The sequence below is a fragment of the Branchiostoma floridae genome, chromosome 13 (assembly GCF_000003815.2).
Source record: "Branchiostoma floridae strain S238N-H82 chromosome 13, Bfl_VNyyK, whole genome shotgun sequence".
Classification (NCBI taxonomy): domain Eukaryota; kingdom Metazoa; phylum Chordata; class Leptocardii; order Amphioxiformes; family Branchiostomatidae; genus Branchiostoma; species Branchiostoma floridae.
This window is the reverse complement of record NC_049991.1, coordinates 3,383,022-3,395,600: the sequence shown is the minus strand read 5'-3', so window position 1 is coordinate 3,395,600 and position 12,579 is coordinate 3,383,022. Positions and strand designations below refer to the sequence as shown.

Here is a 12,579-nt window from a genome sequence, read left to right as displayed (position 1 = left end):
TTTGATTTTGGGTTGATATTCATACCAGTACTTATTATGTATGGTTATGCCCCTAAAATGTGAGGTTTTCCTATTATATCTAGTTAAGACCGCTAACTTATTGATCACCTCGTAAAAGAAAATAGTCGCAAACAGAAGATTGGCTGTAATGGCCATGAAGATGTCAAGTCAAACGTTACGGCTCCTCTGCATGGACTGTATGTGATGCTATCTGGTCTCCTGTGCCGACGTTTTGCAGTCTCTACCAGACTGACTACTAGCTGGCTATTACAGTGAGAATAATTTGCCAGGAGATGTTTGCTACCAGAGAAGCTGGCCGGCCGCGCAGAGAGGAAACATGAATCTAATGCCTAGGTTACACATAGCCGAATTTAGCTCCCGAACACCAGCCGACTCTTAGCCGACTCAGGTCGGCTGGTGTTCGGGAGCAGTCTGACCACGCCTATCACGGCACGAAAAACGGTATTTAAGCGTGCTGAAACCATGCGTAATGTTGACGTATTTTCCTTCTTTACGGACCTATACACCACTTATACGAGTACGTAAATATTGCCTTTAAGTGGTCTTTCCGTAGTCCGTGTTAGTCCTTATTTTCCGGTTTTCCAGTTGTCTTTCAGCAGCTTAAAGATGTCGTAAATGATTACTAAAACCCCCTTAAAACTTGTTTAAAGTTCACGTTTATTTGATCTAAAGCCTCTTTACGTCTTATATACGTGTGCATTAAGAGAATTATAATGTGTGTTTAGGTGCCTTTTCAGCAGCTTAAAGTTGCCATAAATACTTATTAAAACGCCCTTAAGACATGTTTAAAGTTCACGTTTATTTGATCTAAAGCCTCTTTACGTCTTATATACGTGTGCATTAAGAGGATTATAACGTGTGTTTATGTGCCTTTTCAGCAGCTTAAAGTTGCCATAAATACTTATTAAAACGCCCTTAAGACATGTTTAAACTTCACGTTTATCTGATCTAAAGCCTCTTTACGTCTTATATACGTGTGCATTAAGTGGATTATAACGTGTGTTTATGTGTCTTTTCAGCAGCTTAAAGTTGTCATAAATACTTCTTAAAACGCCCTTAAGACATGTTTAAACTTCTTGTTTATTTGATCTAAAGCCTATTTACGTCTCATATAAGTGTGCATTAAGTGGGTTATAACGTATGTTTAGGTGCCTTTCAGCAGCTTAAAATTGCCGTAAATACTTATTAAAACGCCCTTAAGACATGTTTAAACTTCACGTTTATTTGATGTAAAGCCTATTTACGTCTCATATACGTGTGCATTAAGAGTCTATATTTTTCGTTTTAGCAGCTAAAAGTTGTCATATATACGCACTAAAACACCCTTAAGACATGTTTAAAGTTCCCTCTGTACGTCTCATATACGTATGCATTAAGTTGATTATAAGGTGTGGATAAGTGCCATTTTAGCAGAATAATCATAAGCACATTTCAAAGCAAGAAAATGCAATGGATGACACTTTGAAATTTTATTGAATCACGAGAAAATATTTCATGGAAAAGTAAAAAAAAAAACTACAGCCTACTAGGTATTTATGGCCTTTTGTTCTGATGTAGTCGGCAGCAATCACAACGGTTGTGCAATTCCGTGCAGCATCCAAGTCCACATTATAACATTTCCAGTGTCGGACGAAGTGTCTCGGCGTAAGTTAAAAAGAGCATACAGTTTCATCTGGCCACCACAGGAATAAGAATCCGGTACGATCTAGAGTAGTGGCCGATATGACTCGTGTTGTTGGATGGTCTTGCCTCTTGGACTCTTGGATTATTTGGACGCGAAACATGTTCAGCTTGCAGTCTCAGCTTCTATTAATCCGGATGGTACAAGGGTCGTGATTTCCCATTCTGTGTCGATTTCCAACAGCATCAAGTTGTACAGAATGATAGCCACCTACTCTCTTTGCGTCAAATTCCGTCAACGGGGCACTGTGCGAAAGGGGTCGATTTCCGGACATTTCATGTATAGAATATTTCCGAATTCATTACGTTTCCGGTGATATCAATGAGTTTCCTGACAGGAATATCCTACGTATACGGAAACATATCATGTCTTGTAAACGGGAACATGTTTCGTCGCAGCATATTCGGATCCGTATATACAACACAGTTGTATTTCCGCATATGGCCCAAATATTTTGCATTTCTGGGAACGTATACGGAGTTACATTCAAGCGTATACGGAAACATATCCTATCTTGTAAATGGGAACATGTTTCGTCGCGGCATATTCGGGTCCGTATATACAACAGATTTATTTCCGTATATTACCCAAATATTTTGCATTTCTGGGAACGTATACGGAGTTACATTCAAGCGTATACGGAAACATATCCTATCTTGTAAATGGGAACATGTTTCGCCGCGGCATATTCGGGTCCGTATATACAACAGTTTTATTTCCGTATATTACCCAAATATTTTGCATTTCCGGTGCCGTATATGGTGTTCTATTCAAACGTATACGGATACATATCCTGCCTTGTAAATGGGAACGTGTTTTGCAGCTGTATATCCGGATCCGTATATGGTACAGTTTTACTTCTAGATCTCTTTCGAATATTTTGTATTTCTGGTATCGTATACGGAGTTGTATTCAATCGTATACGGAGAAATGTCCTGCATTGTAAACAGGAACACTTTTCGTCATGGCATATCCGGATCCGTATATACTACAATAATTGTGTTCCTGGATACTACCTGAAGATCCCGTGTTTCTTGAATATCCCGTGCAACGGAGAGCCAGGAGGTATTTGGAGCATTTGTGCTCCTAAAATCATATGAAAATTGAATAGAGATGAATGTCAAAGAAAAGAACAATAACAAAGATACTAAAACGGAAAAGTCTCTTCACTGTATTGCTCACTCATCAGTTGAAATGAGAGGAGAATCGCACATCATACTTGTCTCAACAGTTTGACGTTTAAGCGTAACAAAACTTCATATTCAGGACATTTCAAATATTACGTCCTTTAAGTATTGGAATGTTTTCGACAAACGGAAATAGACACATAACTTACTGCAAAGTAACAACTATTGAATAATATCCAAATATTATGACACAAGTACACAACAACTTGACTATAGTGTTCTGGAGATCAATGTAATACCCCGGAAGTAAATATATATCTGAGTAAAATATTCAGTCGAAGCAAATAGAAAACCAATAACTTGAATAAGACAAATAATTTCAAAACTCGTATTCAGCTAGTAGAAGCCATGTAGAAGGAATGCGAAATCATCTTTGAACTATTATGCATTCTTCTTTAACTTCAATAGCTTGTAAATTTATAATGGCATCATTGCACAGAATTGCTTAAGTTATAATTAGGCACCAGGTTGTAGCAAGTCTGTTATTACGTTGGGCGGCCCAGGGGTCGCGTGGTGAGAGCACGTGATCATGGGCGCGCCCTGACGTCAACTAGGCCACGCCCCGCAGCGCTCGCGTAAGCTCCGCCTCCAATTGATGTAATATAAGACGCGGTACGCGCTAGTTAGACTAGAAGCAGACCCAGAGAGACAAGGACAAGCGCATCTTCCGCCGTCGTAGTTTAGTTAACCGGGTTAGTTAGTATCATCCACCGCAACTCTGTCCAGGTATCGTATCTTGTATTAGTTGTAGTATTATATCATCACATCCGTTCACTTGCCTAAACTGTATACAATCGGTCGTAGTAATAAAGATCACATCAACTGTACACTGAACCCTGGTCCTTGGCTATATTGGTGAGAGTGCATAGCATAGATGCGTCACCTTGACGTATAGGTAAATGCCCAAATCCTACCACTAAGACCAAATGTTACATGGTTCCTACTAGTGGGTACAGTTTTGCTCTGTGATCCTGATTCTACGACCCGATTGTTATAAACTTTGTACCGTGATTTCTAAGAATACGTCACGTTTTCGGGTTGCGCCAAAGTGACGCTCAGTCAAATTTCCATTGTTCCTGTGTGTTGCGAACTTGCTACCCGTGTATCGATTAGTTGCAAATTAGACCCTAATCTCGGTCAAAATTCACAGATTAGCCTGATTTGTGTCGAATAATTCTACCTGTTTGGATTTTATAAATACCCCTTCTGTGCTTCTCCATTTTTTCCACGCAAATTTGTTTGTTTGTCTACCAGCAATTTTGCTTCCCTAATTATACTGCCGCACTCGTAGTGACATACCTTCCCGGCGACCGACATTGAATTTCGCATATGTAAATCTTTCTCCGTGTTCAAAGCGTTGTTTCATCGGCACGTCCTTTGTCCTTCATTGATACCTACCTGGTAACTCCTTTGTCGACCGTCACCGCCAAATTTCCATGTATTAGCACTTTCATGCCAGTCAAGAAGTCCATTTTTTTCGGCGCCGAAACTTATCCCTTGAAAAGCATTGTTTTCTTTGATATTGCCGATAGGTCTGGACAGGGTTTTGTTATGCTATAAGGTTTTGTTATGTTCCTCCGCCGACTTTGACGTGTTTTCTTTTAGCGCCATAACTCAATACGTTCGCACCTTGTCATTGTATCCAACGTCACGTAACCTGTCTCCTGATGCATGCCAATCTCCCCCATCCTCCGAATTTTTAGGTCTCCCGTCGTTGTATTGCCCAACTATGCACATGTTTGTTCTCGGTAATGCTGATTGCAACGCTGCGGTTTTGACATGTTTGGATGTGGGGATGGCAAAATGTTCTTGTCGTTGATTAAACCATTTCCTTGATTTGTGGACAATTCGTTCGATAAGTGTTGGTTTTAGTCTGGAAGTTCTGTTTTGATTAGTGTATTTTCGCTTGTATACTTTGCTAGGATTATTTGTGGTTGTGAAAAGGTCAGGTGTAGAACTTTTTCTTGTCCTGTTTAAACTTGTCGTGTTCCGTTTACTTGGTGCTAGATTTTGCTGTCGATTTTGGAGATTTCATAACGGATACGGATGGTTTAATTTACATAAATTGTTTTGTGATTATACATGGCGTGTACCTTGATTGTTTTTCTGGGAAGTTGCATAATTGATTGGGTCTCTTGCTGTAGTCAGGGTTAAGATTTTTTGTTGTTGGCCAGTGATCATCTGCTATTGGGTACATTTTTGTTAGGTTGCCCTGATTTCTCGTGTTGTAAGTTTTTTGGAATTATTCCACAGGGCAATGCACGTAAAGGGTTCTGTTTGGTTGCTTGCCTGATGAGAAATTGTTTTTCGAAATCGTTAAACTTTGTTTTTGTGCGTAAAAACATACACCGTATCTGAATCATTGTTGTCCAGGCCAGGGTCTGTATGGTTTCAGCTGTAAAGATCATTCGTCGTTTGTTTGTTCTGTGTGGCCATTCCTCCTACAATTTGAAGTGATTTTCAGTCTTGTTTCTAAGGAACCAGTGATTGTGACTGTGGCACAGTTGCCGGGTGTCGTGTAGCGTTTGAAAGCAAGCTAACGTCGGGCGATCCACTCACGTCTTCTCCTCTTCTTTGATAAGTTCGGCGTGGTATAGTTTGTAACTTGGTATTTTGGTAATTTTGGTATTTAGGGTTTGGTAATTTGGACATGGGAGGACAGTTTTTTGTTTGGGGTGACCAAGCCTACCCGGATCAGGGCATGACAGGGTCTGCGCCTGTGGCCGGAGTAGGGGCACCAACTTGGAAGTCCGTCCCATTTAGGTTATTTAGGTACACGCGAGCCGAGGAGGAGAGACTGAAATGTGTTTGGGTGGAGGCGTTTTGGCGAGTAGCGACAGCATTGCAGCGCACACTCCAGGAGCAATTTGTGTTACAATGTCGTCAGTCTGTCCCTGTTGTGAAGTCCGTCCGTTCGAGAAGGCCGTCGCCGTCAACACGTCCATGTTTTGTCTGTCACCAGCTAGGCCACTGGAAGTTACAATGTCCTCTTAGGTATAGAAATAGATCCAGCAAGCAAGGTCACCGGACTCGTTACCATGACAACAGCGATTCCCTCCCCAGGCAACAGGACCACGCTCAGCGACTTGCTGACGATGCTGACAACATCCCAGGACCTGTAATCCCCCAAGGACACTGTTCCGCGGGGCCCCCTCCCTCTTCTGTTACAGGTTCACACTTGCCGCCGTCAGTTCCTGGGCGCCACCGGTCACCTGACACTGCGCAGGCGGCACCCATCCAGTTGCCTGGCCCCGACCCAGCACGTACCCAGGCACCTGTTCCAGATCCGACACCGGCTCCAGATCCGACACCTGTTCCAACCCCGACACCTGTTCCTGCTCCGACACCTGTTCCAACTCCGACACCTGTTCCTGCTCCGACACCTGTTCCAACCCCGACACCTGTTCCTGCTCCGACACCTGCTCCGACCGACATGACAGCGACAACATCATCACCCGTCCTTCCGTCCCCGTTACCGCAACGTATCAACCGGCGTCGTCGTAGACAACCGCGAGACATGAACAATTTTATATGCTTCCCGGACGCTTATACCTCCAGTGACAGCAACAGTGATACAAACCATGTCCACCCCAACGTATGCCAGGTCACAAAAAGTCTAGATGTGGGGCTGACTAGACAGTGTCATCGTTTGGATAGGTCGTGTCCCGGGGGGAGAACGGTTCAATATAGGTCCCCCTACCCGTCCCTTGGAGCCCTCGGGTTACTACTACCCATCCCTTGGAGCCCTCGGCTTACTACTTCTGCCAAACAGTTGGAGTCCGGTGATCCATTTAATGACAGCTGTAGTCCGGGCCGTCACCAGCCCACCGAAACCTTCTTGAAAAAATTCATGTCAATTTAGGAGTGGAAAATTCTTCGTTCCGTTTGAAGTCCCTCGTGTACTCTCGTGGTTTGGGCACCCCCCCTCCCCAGGTTCTATGTCCCCCACAGGAACGGGATTTGACCCTCTGCCTGTTCCGTCTCCTCTCTCCATGTCGTGACTCGCCTCACACATAGACGGGCATGGTCAATTCCCCTGATGATTGGTTCCGTAGTGACATGACCGTAGCGGGGTGTCCTTCCTACAACCACTTCCGACCGGGCTTCCGTACTCAGGTACCTACGGTTTGGCAAGCTTTTTCCTCCTCCTTCGTTTTGGCTACTGATTGTGTAAATGCCGGCAAAAAATTCAGCCTTCCTTGCATCATTAAGTGGTCTACTAAAAAAGAGATTCCACGAAGGCAGTTGTCGTAATCATTAGCAGGGCACATTGCTAGGGATTAAGGTAGTGGGACCGCCTCGTTCTCTCCTCCGTTGGGACCCGTTTTCCCTTCCGAACGCGTTGGCACTCACTAGTCCCCTCCTCGTCTAACAACCAAGGACCCGCCAAAAATGTAGTGGGTCCCGAGCAAAAACGCTCCCGAAACGGTTCGACCGGGTTCGACATGGTTTATCCTGTCTGTGTGTATTACTCGGGTACAGAGTCTTGTCTACGTTGATGTGTGTACAAAATGCTTTGGATGATATGATTACTAATGTTCGGAACTTTGATGATGTTACTGTTCAGGAAAGTACTTTGGTATTATGGTGCTCCGTTATTCTGATACTTCGATGACCTTATTGTTTGGGAAATTGTTTTGGTATTGTTTGGTATTTGTTTGGTATCGAGATTTTGGATTTTGTTGTCATGCCTTCTGTTGCTTTCTATATGTAATGTTGTTTCGAATTCATTCTGTATGGTGCCATGATGTATTTTATGTGATGCTGTATTCAACGAGATTCTCACCTAAGTGTCAAAGTCGATACAATTGATTTTTTTTTTACTTGATTTGTACTTAATGAGATTGAAAGACCAGTCGTATCTGAGTCGATGCGATAATTTTTTTTTTCTCTCTTCATCTGTACTTAGTGAGCCGACATTGATGTATGCTAAAGTGTGAGTTATGGTTTGCGTATGGTTCCGGGTATTCGAAATTCATTGTGATATTCTTACGTGATTTATTAGCTAAAGTTAGTTCAATTTTACTGAGATATGTTAAATGATGCGGGAGCATCATTAAGCGTTGCGGGGGGGGATGGTGTAGCAAGTCTGTTATTACGTTGGGCGGCCCAGGGGTCGCGTGGTGAGAGCACGTGATCATGGGCGCGCCCTGACGTCAACTAGGCCACGCCCCGCAGCGCTCGCGTAAGCTCCGCCTCCAATTGATGTAATATAAGACGCGGTACGCGCTAGTTAGACTAGAAGCAGACCCAGAGAGACAAGGACAAGCGCATCTTCCGCCGTCGTAGTTTAGTTAACCGGGTTAGTTAGTATCATCCACCGCAACTCTGTCCAGGTATCGTATCTTGTATTAGTTGTAGTATTATATCATCACATCCGTTCACTTGCCTAAACTGTATACAATCGGTCGTAGTAATAAAGATCACATCAACTGTACACTGAACCCTGGTCCTTGGCTATATTGGTGAGAGTGCATAGCATAGATGCGTCACCTTGACGTATAGGTAAATGCCCAAATCCTACCACTAAGACCAAATGTTACAAGGTTGACCTCGACAGTTCGGCCCTCAATTCAATTTGCACCAGGTCTCAGCTACCAGGTCTAGGACGATTTGGGTTATGTTTATGGTTAAAGTAAGGGTTAGGGTTAGGGTTAAGTTAGAATGAGGGTTAGGGTGAAGTTAGGGTTATAGTCAGGTGTACAAGTGTCCTAGACCTGGGGCCGAACCGTCATCAAATCGTCTCGGGGCCGAAATGACCAGCTTCCGAAACGTCTGACATACAATTCTTACACAAATAGTACTGGTTTTTGAATCGTGTTTACATATATATAGATAAGTTCCGAATGAAGGACGTTACACAGGGTGTTGCGCCGCACAGGTGTACCACTGCAACTGGCCTTATTTCCCTCGAGATGACAGGATGCTGAAAAAGAAACACGGCTAAAATAAGTTTGATGTAGAGACGAGTAAGCACCTTTCCTCTATATGCCAAAATGACACAACAAGTGCCATATATAACCCAACACATAGAGGCCTATGATCACTGAAAACGGCAGTGACCTCTACTTTTAGCTATTTTAATACAGTTATGTTGCCATATTTATATACTTTTAGCGTCAAATAATTCTAGCAAAAGATGAAGTGAACGTATCTAGTCATGCCTATTCAGGCCGAGTAAAAAAATTGCTTTCGGATAGTTTTACTTTTTAATATTTGTCATATTTGGCTGTAAGCAAGATACATCATGGATTTCTTGGTTATTTTGACAAAAAATATCCCGTTCAGAAGTAAGAAACGGCTCTGAACAGTATCCGGTATACCCGGATATGAGAAGGTTTTGAATGAAACGAATGTCTGGACTACGGAAACGCCCATGACACATATACGGAAAAATCAATGTATCTGACATTTGGCGTGAACCACATGGCAAAGGCCTTGAACAGTATCCGGATAAATGTTAACCCCTGATATCTCCGTAAACTTGCCTTCTCACATTACGCACATCTGTTCCTACTTATCGTACACAGGAAAAGTCGAGGGCCAGCCTGTTCTCAAATATCCTTGAGGAATGCAAAAGAAACAAGGCACAAACAACAATCTCTAGGTAACTTACATGTTGACAAATTTGAAAGAACCAACTGATGTAGGTATTACGTTAACGTTTAGTTTGATCTCATCTGCGTACAAGGGTAAGATTGAAGTTACCTTGTGCCGTGCCTGTCAAATTGGCCGATGGTGTCGCCTGAGTTTACCCGTTGTTGTAGCATCCACTAAGTGTCCCGAATAGGTGTCGGCCAATCCTTGTAAATCACAAGTTGGTCCAGAAAATAAAGAATCCCGCGGTGTATTCCTCCAGATGATATTTGCGATGGGAGCATGGAAACCTGCAGATAACTGAGCATACGCACACAAACAGCTCACCGCGGCTTGGATGTCTGTTCACTCAGTCAACCGTCAAACTTACCGCGCCCACATTCCAGGCATGCGTGGTAGACGACACGATTACGAACTGACCAATCAGGTCTGGCCGCCACATATGGTTCGCATTTATACACATACACATGCATGTACCTATTCTCCAAGCAGAGGTTGAGTTGTGTAGATATAGGATATATAGTAGTAGTCGGGGAAATTACACGGGCGCTCCTCTTCAAGAAAAAATTACACGCGGGCGCTCCTCTTACGAGAAGAGAGCCCGTGTAATTTTTCCGACTTCTACTATATCTACGCGATTCAATCTCTGCTTGGAGAGTAACATGTACCAGACTTGTCCCATGTGAGAAATAGTGAAGGTACCAGAAAAGATAAAAGTGTTTTTCCGGGCACTTATTCTCTTGTTGACATACTGTATATACATGTATTAAAGAAATACTATTTTTTTGTAAGTCTTTGACTTTGTCCGATTTGTAAATTTGTAAAGGAAAAGTGGCTGCATAAGCTCCCTCTAGAGGCATACGATATTATTGTACCTACCATATCTTGACTGTGACCGGCCACGAATACGTCCGGAAATCTAAGTGGGCCATAATGCACTCCTTCCATGGAGAGTCTTTTCCGATTGCTATTTTTTTGTAAGTCAATTTCATTTATTTGTAAATTTGTAAAGGAAAAGTGGCTGCATAAGCTCCCCCTAGAGGCATACGATATTATTGTACCTACCATATCTTGACTGTGACCGGCCACGAATACGTCCGGAAATCTAAGTGGGCCATAATGCACTCCTTCTATGGAGAGTCATTTCCGATTGATTCCCGGACGAATGATTCTGTTGATTTTCCGAGTCCGGACCACCATTAGGAAAAATGTAACATATACGGACAATAGATATTTCAAGATGTAAGACGAAAATATAAAAAGAAGGTCACCCGTATTCATATCCTACCTAAACGTATGTGGAAAAATCAGTATACTCCGTGCATTACGCATGGAAGGACGTGAAAGATATAGGCATTTTAGGAGCAAACATATATCCTTTACGTTGCGCTTGCTGTCAAATTCTGTCAGGAAATATGTTAAACGGACAGATAATATTTGGAGATAGGAAAGGTGAAGATAAAAAATATCAAGAAACATCAGAGTAGGCAGAGTACGGAAACGCACCTGACCCGGTTCGGACAAAGTCAATTTCTTATTTGCTTAGAAAGCAACCCCTTTTGTACAGTGCCTGAAGGGTTGCATATACGGTATTCCCCGGGCGCTTATGATGGAAAATAGAGAGAAACGCAAATGTGGACTCTGGAAACGCACATAGCACATATACCGGACAAATCAGTGCTGTACATGTATACGGTAAACGACTGGTACATTTCCAGAGTCATGAAATCCTAACTGTCTTGCTTACTGAAAATATTACAACGGTATCGTTGATACAACATCAGTAAAATTTAAAAAATGTTGCATAAACGGAAAAGCGGCATTCTCGAATATGAGGGGAAATGGAAAGAAAGATACATGGACAAGGGAAACGTACATGCCACATATACGGAAGAATCAGAGTTGTTGGTTTTGTTAGGGAAAAGATGAAAACATTTCGGAGTCAATATATTCTCGGATACTCGTCGTGCTACAGTATAGTCAGGATACAGCATAAATCTTAGCAACAGATAACTCCGTATACCTAGAGAAACACATATTCGGAGTTACGAAACGCCCCTGAACCGAATCCGGAAAAATACAAAGTCATGTTTTTCCGGATTCGCAAGGAAGCAATTCCTGAGTCAGAATATTTCCGGATATGTAAGATGTCTACAAAATTCCCGAAAATGGTCCGAATACGTAAAATGTCCAGTGATGTGTCAAGTTCCGGATTTGTCCGGAAATGGACCCCTTTCGCGCAGTGGGGGTCCTAAGCGGTAACAGCCACAACTTGCGGATTAGAACAGGTCCAAACGTTCTTCAATACTTCTCTTCAAATGAACGCCTGGAAAATAACCGCTCCGTGCCGGTAAATTTGAACCCCCACTCTTTTCTGCCATTGGATACATCCTATCACATGGCACAGCCGCTGTGTATGTATAGTATGCCGGCCACAGACGGAGGCGCGCCCCATACGCTTACGAATTAACGCTGAATAAATTTACATCTAGCCTGCCCACGCATATCACAATAACCAAAACAAACACGTGCAACACGGGAAGACTCTGCCTGTGTGCTCAGACTGTTCCTTCTTGACGCTTGCTTGCAGATAAAGAAGTAAACATCATTCGTACATTTACTTGTAGGAATGCTCGCCGTTTAATAGTAAGAAAAACATAACAAAAATACGTAACATTTCATATACGTCTTGGCAACATATTAGCTAAACGGGGGAGGTTTCCCCGTGTTCGCTTAAAAGTGCGCGGATTCAGAGATTAAACATGTCGTATGTTCAACAGAAATACGCAACATTTCATATACGTCTTGGCAACATATAAGCTAAACGGGGGTGTTCTCCCCTAGTTCGCTTAAACCGCGCGGATTCAAAGATTAAACATGTCGTATGTTCAACAGAAATACGCAACATTTCATGTACGTTTTGGCAACATATAAGCTAAATGGGGGAGGTCTCCCCTAGTTCGCTTAAACTGCGCGGATTCAAAGATTAAACATGTCGTATGTTCCGCAGAAATACGCAAAATTTCAAATACGTTCTGGCAACATATAAGCTAAACGGAGGAGGTCTCCCCGCGTTCGCTAAAATGCGCGGAT

The 12,579-nt window shown here is 42.8% G+C and overlaps 2 protein-coding genes and 1 long non-coding RNA gene across 3 annotated transcripts in view; 1 reads left to right on the top strand and 2 right to left on the bottom strand.

Moving 5' to 3' along the window:
- LOC118429337 (neurocalcin homolog) overlaps nt 1-12,579 on the bottom strand; it is a 28,165-nt gene that overhangs the window by 5,892 nt on the left and 9,694 nt on the right. The window lies entirely within an intron of this gene.
- LOC118429772 lies at nt 2,714-10,397 on the bottom strand. Its single transcript, XR_004832781.1, has 3 exons — nt 9,598-10,397; nt 8,750-8,815; nt 2,714-2,788 (listed from the first exon to the last, which is right to left on the bottom strand). It is a non-coding gene; the product is annotated as an uncharacterized LOC118429772 (long non-coding RNA).
- Nucleotides 4,192-7,652, top strand: LOC118429768 (verprolin-like). The gene has a single exon (XM_035840400.1). It carries the CDS (start codon nt 5,540-5,542, stop codon nt 6,749-6,751), a length of 1,212 nt encoding a protein of 403 aa, XP_035696293.1. The 5' UTR covers nt 4,192-5,539; the 3' UTR covers nt 6,752-7,652.